Genomic DNA, 21,923 nt, shown 5'->3' with positions numbered 1-21,923 from the left:
ATTTACAAATTTTCAGTTCGCTTCATGTTTTATGTGCAGTCTCACTAGATGAGATGTTTCTTACCTCCTTTTATGACTCCGTTCGTACTGATGGCTGACATCGATAAAGCAGTGATTGATGTTACAACACTCGTTGCAAGGATCAGTAGCAGCCCTTGGCCTGGAATTAAGACACGCGCATCATAAAAGTTCGTTTACTACAAACAGTTGCGTGTGAGTGAGTGAGTGAGAGTGAATAACACAAACCAAAATGAACCTGATTTTTTTTAAAATATTTTACTATCTGATAAGCATAATTTCAAACCCATGAACATTAAGGTACAGTGTCAGACCCCCCCCGTATATGCCGCCATCAAAATCCGGAAGGACGTAAAATCCATGTTTTTCCCCAGTCTTCAAGCAAGATCTAATCACTTTCAATTAGATGATATACAAACAGTAAGTTACAAGGTATTATTATTATTATTATTTAGTGTTCTGTCTGACGATAGGTCCATATGAACAGGATCCTTCCATCCTTTTCTCGGACTGGGACCTGTTCATATACGTTCTTGGCAGATGATCCAGAAGTGGTTTGCCATTGCCTTCTTCTGTGTGTGAATGGAGTAATTGTTGGGATGCCACGGAGGAAAACTCCGTGTTGCCTAGACCACGGCCTTGCCCAACACAAGTTATAAATTCGGGCACCGCCGGGAATCGAACCCGAGACCCCAGGATTACAAGGCTAGACCACCGTGGCGTGCAAGTTACTAGGTAAGCATCCGTAAATAGAAGGATTTTTATTTTGTGTAATTTAGTAGATAAAACATACGTCAGCAAGTAATTTTTAATATTATCTTTTTGTCTGTGATAAAATTCCTCTGTATAAAGTACCATAATCCAGAAAATCTTAACTTCTGAAAAGCCTTAGTTCCAACATAAGGGGTCCAGTGTTTTATTTAAAAATAACTATCCAGCCCACAGATGATTGTCCAAGATGTCACTGTAAAAAAAGAGTGAGATGCCACATACGTGTATCAGACACTTAACAAAACTCACTCAACCACAGTTCTGATCTGTGCTTCAAACAAATATTTTTATACTCATTACTACTTCTGAAGTGTATTTTGGAGCCCTGGCTGTGGCTAAGATAAAAAATTCAGCATATTTCGATAAGATGATCAGACTTCCATTTGTTTCAATAAGATCAACGCGGAAAAACATGTGACAGGTAAAATTTATTCCAGTGCAGAAATTGCCTTCACGATAGCAAACTTACCAATGCCAGCCTGGGCGATAACCCAGGACAGGCGGAGAAACAGCATCACGCCCCATATGTTGAGAAGGTTGCGTACCAATACGCCTTTGATCCACCCAAACTTGACTATGCCCTCGTTGTCTGCTGGAAAACCCACAGGGGGATTTGTTGGCTGAAAGAAAATAAAAAAAGCCTTTTTAAGACATGCCATGTATTTTAATATGGTATATTTAAGAGCTTCTAATCTTAATCTGAAGAGAAATGTAGCACATGCGTGTGGTGTTCAACCTTTTTTTGTTCGCGTACCCCCAGATATAAGTTCTCTTCAACTTTGTACCCCCAGAGTTGTTGGTGTATAATTCAAGTTATACGTATTATATAATCTACATCTAAAATAAATTAAATAAATTACATTACTGATTATTCAGTGTTTATCATAAAATAATATTTTTTTAAATTTCACGTAACCCCTAAGATGTCTTCGCGTACCCCCGGGGGTACACGTACCCCAGGTTGAATACCACTGTGCTATATTACCCCACTACAGATGTATAGATGTAAAATTGAATACTGTAAACCAAAGTACAAAGAAGAAAAGAGAAGATTTACAATATAACCCAGTTCTAAATCGACACGTTCCATGCCTTTGTCTTCCAATTTGGCCACCAAAGGTTATTACTGTACTATGAGGTGAAATGTTATGTTAATAACTCTGTCCTTTGTCCTTGCCATTTAAATATGCTGTATCCTGATACTATCAGATGTGTCTTTTCTTACATTACACCAGAAATTTCTCGTGTATGGCAATGGGCATTGGTTAATCGTGTTCTATGCACCATGTTAGACAAAATACTAAAACAGAAACCTTTCATTTTGAACATTCTACTCAGTCACATTTATTATATCATTCGAATCGATAATCCATTTCTGCATTGGTTAACATTAATCAAATAACGAGGACCCTTACAAGCCTAGAATTTAGTTAAACAAAAATAACATGCTATATACTATTTTGGGTGATAAAAGTTATAAGGTGTTTCTGAGTAATAATTCTCTAAAGGTTTGTGATCATGTCTGATACACACGACGTTTCGGGAGTCGGCTCTACTCCCGTCTTCAGGTGCCTCGGTGTCATTACGATCATAGTTTTTTATCCTTTTCACAACGACTGTAATCGAACCCGGCACATTTTGATTGCAAGGTTAGTACGCCCACAAACCATCTATCACAGTGTTATTATAGCCTACAAAAACAATTAATCACGTGGGCTAAGGATGATGAGATGAACCTTCTTCAATTCACCCTCTGAATGACGTCATTCAAATGGGTAGTTGCTTTCTGTGCTGGAATTCAAACCCCGCATGACCCATAGGTCAACAAGTCTTCATTACGTGACCCAGAGGTCACGTGAGATCATCTGAAACACTGCTGAGTGCTGGGAGAAGTTCTGGAACATTTCTGGACACCGAAATCTTAGCATGTCTAGAGATGAGCTCAAAATTCTACAGGTTACAGTCCCCGGTATTTGGACATTACCGGTTACAACAACAACAAAGTGGTCTTCATGACTTTTTCCATCCTCGTCGAATATTGTCCTCACCTCATAAGTTCGCAGGCCAAACGTTTGAAATCATCACAACTTGATGATCTTCAACCGCATTTCCATAGGAAAAGAAAATCAGTCTATTACCGTACAAAACACATACAGGCAATGATACGTATGCAGCCCGTTAACCTCAGAAGCAAAAAATCTCATTTAAAAGTCAGTCCGTACCTCAAAGAAAACACGAAAAGTCACCATTACAAAGATAATTGCTGTTTATTCAGAGATTCGCATGAAACCCATAAACACACTCCGTGGACTAAATGTAAAGTTGGTGAATGCTGAACTAGGTGGTAAGTATAATTACCACTGTTCCTTTAAGTGTTAATTGATTGAAATGGTACCTGAATAAGAGCGAATTACATGGGTATGTGATATTCATTGTTTCGCCAGATATATTTTGAATTTTTACGAATTTCGGAAAATGTCAATAGCATGTTTTTAAGATATGAAACTATACATACGTCGCGTATCTGGTTGTAATTGAGGAGAGGGTAATTGGGGTAATAAGCATAGAATTCCTTACCCATGACTGTATCTATGAATACAATTCTTCGTACGCTACTAACGGAGCTAAGAAATATTCTTGAGAAGTTGGTGGTTACACAGCTGGTCGAACGATAGACAAAAACAGCGCATCGAAAAGTCTGGTTCTCAAGCAAGAGGGGAACACTTCGTTCGCATGTCAACGTGCAAGCCGGCGGTCGACTGCCTTGTCGGCCAATTCGAGCTTCGCCATTTTCATTCCACTGAATCATCGAGTGAGTTGCCGGTAGATTCCAGTTGACAGGCGTTGTCAGAGGCAATACACGATTCTCAGAGACATTTTATCCTGCTGAGATGCTTTGAGGAAAAATTATGTGAGTCAGATCGCTTAAACAACTTCACCCAATGAAATATGCGAAGACACACGATCCATCGTAACGCTGAAATGCGGATTTATATCGCACGCTTCCTACGTTATTTCTACAAGTGAATTAGTTGGCTAATATCTTATCCCTTTACAAAGTAAATAAACTACAAAGACGTCTTCACAGTGACCGAAGCCAGATTTTTGCTACTGATTTTTCAGAACAATTATCTTCTAAAGCTCATGAACAGCAGAAGTGTAGGTCACCAAATCGTAAATTCACGTTTTTGATTGTCTAGATATGAGACCAAAGACAACAACAGACTTCTCTAATTAATATCGCTCGTCAGATCACAGGAGGGAGACCTGACAGCCAGGCAACACATCGAGCACTACTGCACGACGGGTAGGCTATTTTACTGGCGGAAACTGCTCTCTGAATATCCGATATGGGAAAAAAGTCGTTAAAATTTTGATAAAACAGAGGGCTGAAGCCCACGTTCGTAATCTGGAGGTCCGAGGTTCAAATCTCGGTCCCGAGACCGGCAGTTATGAGTTAGGTTTCTCGTGATTTTCCTCAGTCCCACCAGGCAAATGATGCGACATACCTTAAATTAGACAATGACCGCTACCTTACATATCCTGTCCAATTCATTATTCATTAATCATCCTAACGTTTTAGCTATTCTGCGTTTTGACGCCGGAAATAACTAAGTTCTAAGATAATTTAAATTATTGCAACAAATGTATTAAATTACTTAGTTGTATATAAACTACTCGTTTCGGCCTAAAGGATCCTGTAGTAATTAGTACACATACAATAACGTTATGCAGATCACAATTACCGTGGTTATAAATTACGTTTTGCGTTAGCCTGAAGATGGCCACAAGCGACCGAAACATGATTATGTAATACGTGGATTAATTGTATAGAATAAATGCACTGTTAATATTTTAATAAGTTTGTCATGCGAGATGGTAAGATTTATATGTACTTGAACAAACCACAACAGAATGGTACAGGAGACTCGTTAAATCACTTATAAATAAATAAACCAAAACGTGAACAAGGACGAAGCTTGATTACCACGGCACAATATTACCCTTACTAATCGCTCTGTTGCAATTGAATTAATTTGCGGTTTCAGCGAAAAGGGTGTCTACAAGGAAAGTGAACAATGGCGAAAGCGAGACTAAGCACGAAGGAAGGGCAGAAATTATCATTGCAGCGTTGAAACCGAGACCTCAATTCCAGAACCACAATACAGCTACTAGCATAAAGCGAATAGTTCGTAATTTGAAACACTATAATCAAAGCAGGCGTAAAGTGTTTCAAACTTGGTGCACAAACTGTCTGTCCACTTTAAGTGGGCCCTATAAGATGAGTGTTTGAGAACAAGGAGTCGAGATGACCTAAGAAACCCCGTAACAAGAGGGCAGAGGGAGAATTTATCAGTTTTAAGTAATTATAATTGTTTTCTAGGAAGACCACGTTCCACGGAATTAGTTTACTCAGAAGGATTTTTGAATCCGGAGTAACAGAAATTTCATTTCATTATCTAACATTATAAATAACGTCTGAGTGTTAAAATTAACCTACTCTCAGTTACAGTGGTGAATTTTGAAGACGGGGAGTTCTAGAACTTGTTAGTTTAATAGTACGTGGGTTCATGAATGATTCATCAGTTCAATGAAATCTTCATAGGCAATCAGCAGCGTAAAGTAGCCGTAAGAAACCGACGTTTCGACATTCGTCTCGGTCCTCATCATCAGGAATCATCCCTGATAATAAAAGCTATGGATATTTCATAAGTTACCATCATCGTAGAAAACATTTCGGGCTGTCGCCATGTTCACATCTGACAAGTTCTCACGGACTGCTTGTGACGAAACTGGTTCAATAATTGTCTGTAATACTGATTCATGCAGTTTAATCAGCGTACAGGTTCAGCTGACTTCTAAATTTCCTAAAGAGGTTTTCTATACCTAAGTCCAGAAACTAACAGTCGCATGGGTGCAAAATAATTCGCCATCTGAATCCAGAAGACTGCTGGAGCTTTAAAGGGTTAAAATTTCACAGATCAGATGGTCAAAACAACTTTCATACAACAGCCAACCAGTGATATGTAACAAGTTTATATTAATAAACGAACCAGTTCATTGCAAGACACTCATTATGATACATGCAGTAACTTGTATGAGGAGATAAATAAAATTACCTGCTCGAAGCCAAGCTCCATACTTAAATTGCAGGTATATACGTGACGTACTGTAACTTTTTGTATTATTACACTACAGATAGATCGAGGTCACAATTCATCACTATCTGCTACATCATATACGGAATGTTCCAGAAAAACTTGCATAAATTCAAGGCAGGACAGTCCAGCCGGTGTCCGGGCCACGATTCGAAACCGGACTTTCCAAAACTCGAATTAGGAGTATCAACTCGGCCACCACGTTCGGTCTGACCTACAAGAGTTAAATTCCCTTAAGTACTTCCTTTTTGCAAGGCATCCAGCCAAAATTCTGTGCGTATTTCTCGATTCTCCATGCATGCTACACGCGATAACCAATTCTTGTCGATTTAACCGTCCTAATTACATCACGCGAAACTATTGATTGTGACCTCTCTCATTATGTAATATTATCTGTTCTGATACGCCGTCTCTCGTACAGTAGCCGGGACAAAACCTTGCGTTTCGCCTACGCGACTAGCTTGCGGGTAGAAGGAAAACAGGCGCAGAGAAACAGTTGAAACCAGTCCTGCGTTCGACCCTGCTTTCTCCTGTAACGAAGGCACCAGACGTAAACCGAGCGGAAACTTGTGTAATGGTGATACTATCGCCTATCCACAGAAGAATGCCAGGGGTTAATTAGGCTACCCTTGTCTCTCACATTCCTCATCCGCCACTGATATAACAACAGTCAGCACCGCCTCAAACACAGAGAATTACACATTTCAAAGTCAGTGGATGCCGGTAAATTTCGCGCAACGAAATTGATGCATCGTAAATTATGGACTTTTCACGCTTAGCAAGACAGATGACTTCACTTCAAGTCAGCAGCAACAGTAATAAAGCTACTTCTCCCACGATACTTTAATCATGATATTTAATCTTAAGCGTCAGGGTGATTAAGTCGAGAAGAATGAGATGGGCTGGGCATGTAGCGCGCATGGATGGGACAAGAGGTGTGCACCGGGTATTGGTTGGGAAACCTGAGGGGAAGAGAACGCTGGGCAGACCTAGACGTAGATGGGAGGATAATGTCAGGCGGGATCTATGGGAGATAGGAGTCGAAGGAGACTGGATTTTGTTGGCCCAGGACAGGGTCCGGTGGAGGGCTTTGGTTAATTCGGTGATGAACATTCGAGTTCGGTAAGCCATCTGGTTGGTTGGGTCCACTATTTGGGAAGCCTGAGGGGAAGAGACCGCTGGGGAGACCTAGACGTAGATGGGAGGATAATCTCAGGCGGGATCTATGGTAGATAGGAGTCGAAGGAGACTGGATTTTGTTGGTCCAGGACAGGGTCCGGTGGAGGGCTTTGGTTAATTCGGTGATGAACCTTCGGTTTCGGCAAGCCACCTAGTTAGTTAGTTTAATCTTAAGGCTTGTAATATTGGACTGTCGTGCTAGTAAAAATCAGTGTTTCCGAAGCACCTTTGTTCAGAACCCAAACGTAAAATAAGGAATGGAAGAAAATTATGTAGAAAAGGACGAACTTGTAGGTAAACGAATTGGCGATTTCTCTTGCAAAACCGATTTATCAGCTTAAACGAGACATCAGTCGCCTCGGACTGGTTTGTTCCAGATACCGATCGTGCGTAAGTAACCTATTAAACTATTCTTTTCTCGCACACGTGGGTGAAAATACGTCTACGATATTTATTGTTCTCTCATTTAAATGAAGTCTCATTCATATAATTTGAGATAAATTTATTGCTTCTGAATAAGACAAGTTCATAACAACATATGTTTTACTTAGCAATACAATGACACAGACTAGAGTGTCTGTTGAACACTGAAGAAAACACAGCAAGAAGTCGCCATGTACGCTGCATGCACGCAGAGGGAGGTTTGTCTGATAGAACAAGTCATAAGAGTGGAAAGGTACTGGAAGGTAAGACACGTGCCACAGAGCATTGTGACAAACCAACTTTGAACTTCGCGATGCCCATCGTCACGTGACGCTCGGTATCGCAAGAGTGTGCAGTGCGTCGTTCAATCCCACAACCGAAGATGGAGGCAGTACGTTCCACCGAACAGTTGGTCTTTCCCTAACAGTCCACATCCCATCAGACAAACATCGATAATGTAAAAAAAAACTGTTGTGGCATAATAATCCTGAGAGATTCAAACCGGAGACCTCCTAAATACGAAACATGAGTCCTAACCAATCGGCAACTACATTTGGGTACCGTTTCGTAAGACTGTAGTTCACTATTATTTCTTTTGTGATAATTGTGATTAATATAACTTGCCGTTTAGTTTATGGATGAAGGTTTCAATGCAAACAATAAAATAAAAAAATTCTCTAGCATTTTTAAACGACATAAACGTACTATTCAAAATGCGCGTCGTGCATTCTTCTCCCAGCCTAATCTTGGGTTTTCCCCCCCTGAATTTGACATCAGTCTGTTTTGGCATCTGAAATCTATATCGTTACGTATCTGATAGTCTTCCAGGAACGCTCGGTACAAACAGACACGGTGATATCTTGCCCTGTCACGTGCCATCATTTCAAACACAGATGACAGTTTGCACATCCTATCTTAACCTGTTTGCCTTGGAGTTCTAACAAAAATCACAAAACCAGTCGTGAGTATTTGAATATTATTTATAGTGTGACAAAAGCTCACATTTGCATGCCATAACGTCACAATTCCAGGAAGAATGAATGGGATTTTTACTATTTCGTTCCTCGACCATGTGCGCGTGCGCAGAAGATAATGAACAACGTTCAGCTGCTAAGAGGCGAATTTAGTTATGTATATTTGACCTCGTTGGATTACGTCATGTTAGGTTAGGCAAAATCTATGTTACGTTATGTGGGGTTAGGTTAGATAACGTTCGGATAGATTGGGTTAAGTGAGGTACGCAATTTCCAGCTGCTACGAGAGAGATTTAGTTGAATTTGATCACGTCGGGTTAGGTTAGGGTAAGTTATGTGAGATTACTGACACGCATTTCACAGAGAATTATTTGCGTAAAAGCAGAAGAGAATGTGCAATATATCAGTACTATGTTGTCACTAGAATCCAGCATCAGGTAGCACTAATTTTATATCGACTTAGAAATTACGTACAATAGGCCGATATTTTCATTTGAAGAAATCGTCTTCTCTTTCTCGGGAAAGTTGGCTTTTTTATATAGTTTCATCACACAAATGTCAAAATCCGGAATCTAAAATATAAAACCGAGTGTCGCGTCCAAGTTTTGTGGTTGTACTCAGTCCCTCCAGACATATGCCGGGATATTACCTTAAATTAGGCCGAGTCCGATTTTTTCCATTTTCCATCCAGTCCATTAATCATCGTATGCCATTATTCTGCGCTGTATAGTTCCAGCACCTGACAGCGTCATTAAACAAAACACAAATGATAAAAATAAACAAGATAATGTAATTATAAGCTCTGTCATGCCTCCAGGATAAGTGTTACTTTGTGACAACACTTTTATCGTGAACGAAGACAATTCAAGGAACACAGTCCTTGAGGAGGTAACTTACTCGACGAGCCATAAAATTCCTCGCATTTTATGGAACCCAAAGATTCGTTACCTTGTTCGGAAGGCCTTGCCACTGGACCCTGAGCCAGATGAATAAGCTCATTACGTATTTTCCAAGGAAAAATATGTTCTCTTAATATTGTTTCGCAGTGATGGAATATTCGTTATAAGACATGAGCGACACACCTCACAGTACTCAGAATAATTCTTGGATTATTTGAATGTCGAAAGAGGTTCTAACAGACTCCTATGATGGTAATCACAAACGAAATAATCTATTACGTCACGGTTCAATGGTTCTCGGAAGGGAACAATACTGAAAGAATTCAAGCGAGAATGACGTTATGACGGTGATACAGCATCTTGCCAAGACGCAGTATGATGAGATGAAATTGCGTCTCTAAAGTTATCTTGTACTGCAAGTGAGAAGCCATTCAGATGTGCTGCACCCAAAGCCATACCACCGTCAGTACACTGCACCAATTGCAGCTTTAAAGTGCCACTGATTGAGACTGTCGTGGTACCGTGTGGTTCAGTCAGGGGATTCAAGCTTTCGTGGATTTTATTACAATCATCTGTCCATGCCAGTCATGAGGCCTGTGAGATTTCAGGTTCTCTTGGGGGCGATTATGGAGATGACTGTCTTCTGAGATGCTACGCCGTGCAGTGTCGCAGAAACTGGCGGACGTTTCAGACGTGCGTATTGTCTCCATCATGAGGGCGATTAATAATGAAAGCAGAACGTCCTTCTAAAAACGTCGGTCAGATTCTACGAGAATACACCACAAGACTGTCACATTCAACTTAGGATTCCGCCCGTAGTTAGCTTTCTGGTTGGTTGCTCTGAAAAGGGGTGACTTCCGGAGGCCACCACATGGGCTGGAAAAACCGATGACCGCCTACTTTTACAAATTCTGAGCTAACGCTTAGCATAAACTTTCCATTCCTCTGTTTTTCTACAAGCACACACAAATGTGAATAACACAAACACGTTTCCACTTTATTTAAACAGCGGTACACAAGTATCTATTTTCCGTGCATCTTAAAACTGAAAAATTTATTAAAATTGGAACATTTCGGGGTACACGTAGTGTAAAATTCAATAAATTAATTAGGCAGCATATAAATTCGATGGGCCGCATGTGGCTCGCGAGCCGCAAATTAGTGAGATGAGAATTCAGGGCGAGGTAAGACGGCCAACTTATTAATATGAAACTGGGTGCTAAGCAATTACAATCCCACAGAACATGCCCTGGGACGCCAAGTTCAGCCCCCGTACATGCATGCAAGTCACCTTCATGACTCCACCCTTATACCTGCATAACAAAACCAGATTTGTCAAGAAGGTGTACAGACTGGTCTAAGAAATACGCAACTGAGTCAAATCCAGTGAAACTACAGACCTTATTTCCTTGACAGAATGATTTCCAAAACTTCTAAAGGGTCATAGTGCCCTTTTTATTGACCTCTGGAGAAATAGCCTGGTCACGGCCTATTTCCAACAGAAACCTTGTCCTGTCCTGGAGGGACTGAGAGAAATCATGAAAACCTTCGTCAGGGCAGTTAATTCCTTGTTCTAATTAACGGGCGTCCTTGGAACAAACATTAACAAGCGCGTAGTTATTATTAACGCGTGAATAATATTTACAAATCCAGTCCTTACCTCAAAGAAAACAACACGTCTCCATTACAGAGATCAATTGGTTAATACTGTCCAGGGAAGTAATCGCTGCTTGCTGTGAGAATAATACGAAACCCACAAAAATATCCAGTGACTGATTGGAAAAGCTGGTGGTACATACAGTTACCACTGGTATGTAAATTGGTTAAACCAGTATGGAATCATTTATTTTATTTATTTATTGTTCTGTCTGACGACAGGTCCATATGAACAGGATCCTTCCATCCTTTTCTCGGACTGGGACCTGTTCATATACGTTCTTGGCAGATGATCCAGAAGTGGTTTGCCATTGCCTTCTTCTGTGTGTGAATGGAGTAATTGTTGGGATGCCACGGAGGAAAACTCCGTGTTGCCTAGACCACGGCCTTGCCCAACACAAGTTATAAATTCGGGCACCGCCGGGAATCAAACCCAAAAGACCCCAGGATTACAAGGCCAGCGTTCTAACCGCTAGACCACCGTGGTTATTATGGAATCATACAGACTCATAATAACACTGCGATATGGATAACGCCAGGATTCGAAAAGTAACCTGCCATTCCCACGTATCACCTGTCTTCAAAACTCATTTGCTGCAGATATAAATGCTATGCTGAAAAGCCAGACAATGCAAATAAAATGCAGAGAGACGTAAATAATTGTCTCGTGTTTCGTTAAACCCTACAGCGTATAAAAATAATTCAAAATAAAGTTTATATAACGTACCTATTGTTTGCACCATGAACTGATTGAGTTACTTGAAATATTTGATAAAGATGAATATAAAAGAGAGATGATTGCTCAGAAAAACAGACAAGAATCAGATTCGTGATCTACATTTAATGTACAGGGTGTGTGTGAAGTAAGTAGGCATTGAGAAATGGTTATAACGATTATTTAATGCATACTTACTTCCCACCCACCCTGTAGATTGCAATACCAAATTCACTCAGAATCTGTTATGCGATTTCGGACTGACAGACATACGCTACATGAACTTTGGTGCAGAGAACTCCAAAGAATGCCAGTGTCATCGGCCTCAGATGTGTCTGGGAACACTAATATGATTACGTTCCAAGTAACCAATCCAAGGTTACACTCGGCCCCTAACTGCCAATTCATCACTTTCATACGCAACCCTGGTACAGGACCAACAGGCTGTACAAGAAGTTAGTCTTCTATTTATCCACTATTCTGAACCTTAATTAGTTAGATAATTACTAGTGGTTAAGTTAGAGGATTCTACGCCGCTAAATAAATATAAAGAGGCAGATAATTATGAGTGAATAATTCAGATTTATAATTCTCTTGTGTAAAAGTAAACTACTTTCGAGGAATATACTTGTTATCAGTCGCCTTATCATTAATGTTCAAGCTTCCTATCTGAAAATCTAAACGTTAAAACACAAACTACAAATTAGCGGGTTTTACACTGACGTCAAACTTGGTATCTGACCCTAAGCGAAGAAGAATTTGGAGTATAACTTTATCAGGAGTACGGAGGACACTAAGACCTAGGAAATAACAGAACGCAAGTAAAACTTTGTAGTGGTAACATTACGTCGGTAAACTTCTACCAGGTTACACGGGGCTACAACCCAGAAGACAGCCATCTTTGTAAATTAAGCCAAGATGCATGACATTGGCGGGACATACACATGGGGCGTGATAAAATCTGGTTGTAAAACTTCAAGGAAAAAGATAATTTTCTAAGACAGGCTTCGATGACAGCATTAAAATTCTTCTTTTCGAGTATCATAAAATACACAGCCTTGATTAGCAGAATGACTATTAGCTTCTCGGAAGCAGTTTTTTTTTCCATGGAGTTTGTGAGCTTGCGTAATGATTATATCAACAGTTAGATAAATCACATAAGTGGTTTATCTCGTTAAGTATCTCGCATCAATTTTAAGAGGATGTATGCCGGGGTGCCTACTACAGGGAAAAATACCTGATTTCAGAGAGATTATATATTGCCTCAAAATACCTAATTCATGGATTCATATGCCAGAAAAATAAAACGAAGACGATTTTAAAAGGTACAAGTGTTTCATTATAAGATTTATGTCAAAAGCTGTTAGAAAAGCTCAATCGAATAACATTAGGAAACTATCTTATTGAACACGAGAACAGATGAACATTAATTTTACAGGAAATGATCCCGGCTACAACACAGTCCAGAAAGAAAATGTTGACATTTCGCCAGTTAAGTCACGAAACTCTTGTGATCTCTCAGAATGAACATTGTCCGGCCTTAAAATTTCACGAATCAAGAAAAACACATGAGGTGTGGTGGCGCCTATGGCGAAGTCTGGTGGGGTCTGGTTTTAGCTGCCATAGAGATATTTTCACATTTAATTTAGTTCATAAAGAGATTTTTATAAATTCTATAATTTCAATTCGATTTTAAAAGATAATGCTCCAACAAACTGTTTCTCTGTTCAACACAAGAAAGTTTAATTCCCGTCAAATCTGACGGGACATACACAAGACTATTTAATTTATAATAAAGATAACGCGCTGTTAACACCGAACGTGCGAAAAAGAATACGTAGGCCTATGCGATCTTGGACCCTAGGGAAGTGCGGAAGACCCTGTTTGTGGTACACCGATTCTCACTGGTGTTAAGTTTACAGCCATGGATGAGCCCATAACGTGTTCTTCGAATGAAGATGAAATAGAAATGAAACGAGAAAACATTTTACTCGACTAGATGGAGCGTAATCCTTCTTGAGACGTAGGCAGTGTCTCAGCTAGTCAAGAATTTCGAAATTCCCTGCACGGTGCTACAGCACAAAAAGACCAAAATCGATACGATGTATTGACAAAATTTTTGAAGTAAAATTTCCAACCGCCAGAAAGCTACAATCAAGATCATTAGCATGGCGAGACTTAATCACTTGTAATTTTCCGTTCTTGTATCGACAACGATAAAACAGATCCTTATTTCTTTATACAAGCCAGTGACGTTTAAATTTAACTCCGTCTTTCCCATTCAAGGCGATAGCCGAATGAGTCACTGGTTGTACTCAAAATACGTGTTACGCGTGCAATGTTCCGAGGACAACATAGTGCGTGGACATTTTTGTTAGTGGTCACATGTTCGGTGCACAAACAAGTGATTGCACTGTTCGAAATTAGCTAATTAGATTGTAATTCAGTGAAAAACTGCAAGATTGTCGGTCTGTGTGGCCAGGTGCAATTAGGACAGGGGTAGGTAAATTACGGCCCGCGCGTCGGAAGCCACAAGAAAAATAATTCAGATTTTCCTGTTAAGAAATTAACATGCTATTAAAATCATGGGTGTTGGTTATCGTTTGTATGAACTAATGGTATTTATAGTACAGAAAAATACGTATGAAAAAGTTCAATGAGGTCCACTCCAAAACTTCGGATTAATGCGCCTGCTAAAGGATATGCCGCCCGAATTAATTATAACTAAGGCCATTACTATTTAGTGTAATATACCTATGAAGTATGTTCAGTCAGTGAGAATAGCAGAAAGCTAGTAGTAGTTAAGGCGTGTAGCCAACTCTGCCGGCATTGGAATTTCAGGGTCTCTTGTCCAATGTCTGGGGCAGGCCTGTCAAATCTAGAACATGCTTCAAGGCCAAACAATCACTTAGTGGCATCGGCACTATGGCAGGAAACGTCCAACGAGCGGATGGTTTAGTGATAGCGCTCTAGACCAGCGGTATTCAACCTTTTTTGTTCGCGTACCCCCAGATATAATTTCTCTTCAACTTCGTACCCCCAAAGTTGTTGGTGTATAATTCAAGTTATACATAGTATATAATCTACATCTAAAATAAATTAAATAAATTACATTACTGATTATTCAGTGTTTGTCATAAAATAATATTTTTTTTTAAATTTCACGTACCCCCTAAGATGTCTTCGAGTACCCCCGGGGGTACGCGTACCCCAGGTTGAATACCACTGCTCTAGACAATACATAAATTAGCCGGTGATTAAAAACTGACCAGGAAAAAAAACGTATCAGATATTTCACTCCTGGCCTGTTAAAAAAAATATCAAGTAATATGTGGACCTGTTTTTAATAGTAGGGTTAATTTAGCAGCGTTTCTAATATAACTGTCTCTCATTTATAACTTCCGGTCCGCGAGTCGAAAAGGGCGTAGACATAGAGACGATTGAGAATCCCTGCCTTCAGGATATAAGAGGTTTGAACGTCGGTCGGGTAAGCGGATATACCGACCGCAATTTCGTTAATTTCTGCAGCCACGATGAAAAAGGAAATGGATAGCAAGTATGGTTATATGACCCTTAACAGTGTGATAATTTGTTATGATTCCCCGATTGCTTTCCCTTATTTCACCTTACAGATTTATAGTAAACTACGGGACAAACATTTTAATCAAGTCCAGTCTGCAAGCTACCTGCCTGCTTACTTAAACCAATAGTCCATTTGTAAGACGCTACGTAATCTTTCCTGAACACATAGAACCGTCTCAGTCTGTTCACTGGCAAGGCGAAACAGTACTGCAAAGACTAATTAAGGTTAGTGATAAAAGTAATCACAGTTAACTACTTGAGTGGAATGGATGGAGTTCAAATTCAACACATGTCAATAATCTGTTGACTGATAAAATAATGTAAGGTAAATGCCACGTCGGATATAAATCCGAGTAAAAAGTACAGTCGAAGAAATTTCAGTGTTGACTATGTTGGGTTATTGTGGCGTGTGACATAAATATTATCCTGGGGGTCTCGGGTTCGATTCCCGGCGGTGCCCGAATTTATAACTTGTGTTGGGCAAGGCCGTGGTCTAGGCAACACGGAGTTTTCCTCCGGGGCATCCCCGGTTTCTCCGTGGCATCCCAACAATTACTCCATTCACACACAGAAGAAGGCAATGGCAAACCACTTCTGGATCATCTGCCAAGAACGTATATGAACAGGTCCCAGTCCGAGAAAAGGATGGAAGGATCCTGTTCATATGGACCTGTCGTCAGACAGAACACTAAATATATAAATGATGGCCACGGTGGTCTAGCGGTTAGAACGCTGGCCTTGTAATCCTGGGGTCTTTTGGGTTCGATTCCCGGCGGTGCCCGAATTTATAACTTGTGTTGGGCAAGGCCGTGGTCTAGGCAACACGGAGGTTTCCTCCGTGGCATCCCAACAATTACTCCATTCACACACAGAAGAAGGCAATGGCAAACCACTTCTGGATCATCTGCCAAGAACGTATATGAACAGGTCCCAGTCCGAGAAAAGGATGGAAGGATCCTGTTCATATGGACCTGTCGTCAGACAGAACACTAAATAAATAAAAAAGGCGAGAAAAAAACACATGAAGAGCATTACCATGGCAACCAAACATTCTTAAATATTTTTTCATTAGGTCCAACATCCCGCAACAGCAAATTGTCACTAACCAACTAAGCTACTAACAATTTCTTATCATATAGACACATTAGAAGAATGAATATTAGAAAATAAAATAGTGTGGCATGCTCCACATAAATAGAATTTTCAGTAGTAAAAGACTTTAAAAAAGTCACAATAGAAATCGTTCTATCCGTTATACCTGTGTGCTGAATACGGTTCAGTGCCCTGACTGATTCTACCTGTTCTCTTGGCCGACGGCTTCACCGCCATCCAAGAGAACAATAAAAGTTGCAGGAACACATCCTAAGCAGCGACGAACGTGGCACGTACGCCACAATGTTGAATAACATTTCATGCATTTCTATTTAAACATCAGCAGAAAATGTGTTCTCTACTCCGGAGTGCAATTAATTTCAGACACCTTTCTTCTCGATACTGACTTATTAGTGAGAAAAGTCTACAGCTGAACTGAGCTCATAAATATAAGTTTGACGCCACATGCCATACATTCTGTTCTTCATAAAGGCAATTACAGTACACTTAATTATCTGTCTTTGTATTTTATAATAGAAAATGTCTTGTTGTTAATGAAAAGGTAGCTTACAAGAGAATGATGAATTGCACTAATGCTGTGAAAATAAGAAACACTGGAAAGTACACATATGAATTACATGCACATATTTTTTATTATTTTATTTAGTGTTCTGTCTGACGACAGGTCCATATGAACAGGATCCTTCCATCCTTTTCTCGGACTGGGACTGGGACCTGTTCATATACGTTCTTGGCAGATGATCCAGAAGTGGTTTGCCATTGCCTTCTTCTGTGTGTGAATGGAGTAATTGTTGGGATACCACGGAGAAACCGGGGAAGCCCCCGGAGGAAAACTCCGTGTTGCTTAGACCACGGCCTTGCCCAACACAAGTTATAAATTCGGGCACCGCCGGGAATCGAACCCGAGACCCCAGGATTACAAGGCCAGCGTTCTAACAGCTAGACCACAGTGGCGTACATGCACATAGGAGAATAAAATTAATAATATCCTAACTAATAGAGAAGAAGGAGGCAATAATATTATATTTATTCAAATAAACATTGTATAGTAAACGAATCAGCGCCACTACATATATATTAGGCCTAGTTAGAGAATAGAACAAATTATTCAGCTCCTCATTGTACAAATCTCTCCATCCTCTCTCCAGGTCCTGATATTCTCTTCAGCACCCTGTTATCCACGCTTTTCTCGCTTAAATACAGAGTGATTCAAAAGGTTAGGGCAAAACTGAAGGAGCCTATAGAGGGACTCAGAGATTATTATCAGACTTCCCTATCTTTAATGGCCTCGACTAACTCAGGATAACTTCGGAGGACACGGATTCCTATTCGAAAGTTGTTCTCTCTGAGTCCCTCTATACGCTCCTTCAGTTCGGCCCTAACCTATTGAATCACCCTGTATAATCGACAAGACAAATATAAATCCAGCAGACCTTGCCACAAATTCTACATTCAAGTTCTACTACGTTGATGTAATCGTGTTACAATTATCTAACACATTTTCTAATTAAATAAATATAGTGCAGTGAGATAACCCTTGGGTCACGTACAATTTCCATATAGAAATATTTACGTATAATGGAAATAGTGAGCATAAAGTTGCATTTCGTCGTAAATAAACTTCAGTCTCATGTGACTTTGGAATATTACAGTAACTTTCCTATCAATAAAGACAGTAAAAATGTACGCGGGTTGAGAACTCTTGCATTAACTATTATCTTCGTAAACATTTCTTCACAGACCCCCCGGGGCAGTGTGTTTTGGCAACTCGGAAAATAAAATCGGTAGTTTTATGATGTATCGGCACTGTGTGTTTATATTTCTCATTGTCCACCCACGGAATCCATCTGCTTGTTTGACAAAGCTTGCCTCTACAAGACGAAAGGTCAAGGATTAAATCGTACGCCAAGAAAAGTCGAACTTTTCCTAAACACGCTTTGCCTGATACAAAATTACACATTCATCACGAAATCTTTAATTAATACACCGACAAACTTTTACGACCACCTAAATGTAATCACCGAAGGAAAAATACTGGTTTAATCATTCCGTGTTTCGAGGCATGTCTTATACGAGTACGTCTGTAACCATAATTGTAAATGCAAGAACATAAAAGCAGACAGGCAACTGACATCGTGTGGGTCACAAATACACAACTCGACAATGAACTGGACAAAGGGGCTTCGATTATCGATAGGGATCTTTCTTCCCTCATGTCCAGGCCAGTTCCGAAACCCAACCAGCCTCCTACCCAATAGGTACAGTAAACTCTTTTCAAGGGGATAAAACAGCCGAAGCGTGAATCTAACCATGCCTATTTTGTTTAAAACAGCCTGCCACTATCCTGAACCAGATGACCCCCAGATCACAACCTCAGACCAAATTTCAACATCAATTTTAATATTATCCTCCTATGCAATTTTATATGACTTACGAATTCTCTACACCTTCAGCCAATACTAACATTGAAGTAGGACATACATTTCAGTTCACAGTTCGACAGAAGCAAGGACCACGCACTGTTATTTGAGACTACATACATATTCGAAATTTACGATACTGTGTGAAATTAAGAGCACTGTGTAATATCAATTTAGAATAAGGAAGAAAGTACACAGCGTACATGGTGGGACAACTTCCGGTTGGAAATTGTAATTACGCAAGAAGGCATTCAAGTCTATAAATGACACACCTCTTTAATTCAGAATACATACAGTGATTTCGCTTTATAGTACTTTCAAAAAACCTGCATGAATTAACGGAGTGTTAAAACTACGGACGTCACATATCCATAAAAACATAACTACAGGATGTGCAATAAAACCTGCTAATTTGTACTCTACACCAGTTCATCCGCGTAATGGAAGAATCACTTGCGAAATTGATCATTTTGCCCTTTTCCATCTAGAACACTGACGAAAACCACAAGGCCACTGTAAATGCAATTAAACAGGCATCAGAGCATGAAAAAAATCAAACTACTTTTTTCCAATGTAGAATATGAGAATTCTAATTGTGTCCTGTAATGTAGTCTACCTGATAATAAATAATGTCCAACCAGTGATGAACAGGAAATAAGTTACCTACATGCTTACTTCGCAAGCTCCCGAATTTACATACAATAACCTTATTTTTCTCCAACATAGGTCTTCAAATGTTTGAATTTCTGTTACAAGAAGCATTAAGAACGAAAAACATTTCGTGCCTTCAAATGATGTCGAACAAATTTAAAACGTACTTTGGTATTAAAATATCACTGATAAATGAAACGATGATGTCTGTTCCAACACTTACACACAAAAGCAAATAACACCTGAGGTGTAAAAACGTGATTTATGAGGGATTTGGACAGCCCTGTCACATTTATTTATTCAGTAGCAGTCGCAATAGGAAAACAACGAGAGAACACTAGTGACACGAATTCTGCAGTTACAAATAAAATTGACCTTGTTCGTAGATATTATTAAAAAGCTCAAAAGGGAGTCAGTAAGGTCAGGAGAATAAAATAAGCAATCTACAAACTCACTTGTTAGCTGCACTGACATCGCATCTATAATCTCCCACCCACCGCGTGTCAGTAAACTTTGTACACTACAGTATCATTTTAACATAGATATTGTGTGCAAACAGCAAAAACGTTGAACATCTGGCAAACTTGGATCGGGGAATAGCACAAAACGACATTCACTTGCTCTAACATTCTCAAGTCGAAGTTCATATAAATAGTATTAAACAATTCAGTAGCCTGCTTACCTCACAGAAAACACAAATAATCGATTCTTTACGGAAATAAATCGCTGCTTATTATTCTTAGAATCATACGAAACCCACTGTAAGAAAAAAAAAACCACTTTCAGAGGGTTCCAAAAGGTCTTATGCATAGTTTCATTGAGCTTTAAATGGTTAAGTCATGAAACTATTCCTGGCCCACATTATTTCAGGCGATGACAGTTTAAATCCTGGGAAGGATAGCTGAATAACATCAGGAGAAACCGAGTTGACTCTCGATCGATGACAACCATCCTGAAGATACTCTACGTAAATGCCGGAGAAGCAGCGTATAAGCTCTTTAATTTTAGAGAAACGAACAGACATGTATTCCACAAACAACATATTCGAACACGGAACAAAGACCTCAGCTAGTCAAAAAATTCCCTTCATTTTATAGTTCGGAAGCTCAGTACGAAGACAGCATCAAATACTGAATGCAGAAAATTTTGTAAACAACATTTAAGTAAAATGCATGTTTTTGACACTGTTGTAAACCTAAGAAAAATGTATCCTAGACAGTGGTTAGTGTAAAGTGCGTCGTTAAGTAAGGCGCAAAGTTGAGTACAGTTGACCAACCCAACAAAATTAAAAGTATCAACCAATCCGATTTTACACCCAAACCAGATCATCCGATGTCGAGGTACCTGAGATTTAATTCAGTTTATCTTTTTAATCATCCAATAAAAATTCAATTTTATTAAACTGATTCGCACAAATAATTGTGTCGCTGATTTCCAGTTTGGTTCCTTATCACATCTTCCATTTGTAACTAAAATTTTCAGAAAAAAATTTTAAATTATCAACATTCCGTGGGGTGGAGACATAACCAGTTCACTGGCTATCGAAAGTTTTTGGTTTCTCAATACGGCCTGTATCCGCCGAGTCCCTGCAAAACTCGAAAGTTGCTAAAATAAGCACCAAGATAATATTAAGGGTTATATTCAGAAGGAATCTTGGTAAAACCGGAGATAGGGATTAGCTCTATCTAGTGGGCCCAACTATGTAGGAACCTCAAGACGGAGATAGAGTCCCATCTCCGAAACGTCGTTTTACGTTTTATATTTACTAGACGATGGATAATATCCAAGAAAATTTTTATTCAATTGCCTCTTCCTTTAAATACTTGCCCCGTCCTGGTAAAGGCGTTTCGCCTAGCAAAATTCAACCTAAAAATAAATATCCTATATTAAATAACCCACCATCTGTAAGGAATAAAATTAAATATCAAATTTATACAACCAGGAGATCAGGGCAACCCTCATACAAGCCTACGTTTCCTTACGTAGACTTTCAACAAGAATATTCCGTAGTTTCGCCAGCGTTATTAATATATCTACTAACCTTGACTGGTATATTTAGGTAATGTAAGTTTGCAGTCGAACAATAAATTACAATTTATACTGATGGGTTTGCAAACTAAGTTTATAAGCATATAGTCACAGAGTGAACCTGAATGGAGCTTACAACTGTAAATATCGTAGTGGTAAATAGATATTACAAATATATAATTACTTTGTGTGAAGAAATCACTCCCTAATTACATATCGTGACTATCTTTCACGTGCCAGATATACCTCCAAGATACGCTCCGTAGCCATGTTTGTAATTACAGACTTATCAAAAACATGCCTATAATATACGGATTGCCACTTTACCTAAATAA

The 21,923-nt window shown here is 39.5% G+C and overlaps 1 protein-coding gene across 2 annotated transcripts in view; it reads right to left on the bottom strand.

The window, feature by feature from the left end:
- The window catches only part of Ncc69 (sodium chloride cotransporter 69), a 43,903-nt gene that overhangs the window by 13,536 nt on the left and 8,444 nt on the right, over positions 1–21,923 (bottom strand). For both annotated transcript variants that reach the window (XM_087344853.1, XM_022080888.2), the window contains 2 exons: positions 1,259–1,409; positions 65–160 (listed from right to left, as the gene is read on the bottom strand). In XM_087344853.1, the coding sequence (XP_087200979.1) occupies positions 65–160; positions 1,259–1,409 (247 nt within the window). The remainder of the gene's footprint in view (positions 1–64; positions 161–1,258; positions 1,410–21,923) is intronic.

This window comes from Zootermopsis nevadensis, unplaced genomic scaffold (genome assembly GCF_977971745.1).
Source record: "Zootermopsis nevadensis isolate Lab colony 2312 unplaced genomic scaffold, Znev_1.0 Znev_ptg000008l, whole genome shotgun sequence".
Lineage (NCBI taxonomy): Eukaryota > Metazoa > Arthropoda > Insecta > Blattodea > Termopsidae > Zootermopsis > Zootermopsis nevadensis.
Note: the sequence above shows the minus strand (reverse complement) of the source record. Positions and strands in the feature narration are given on the sequence as shown.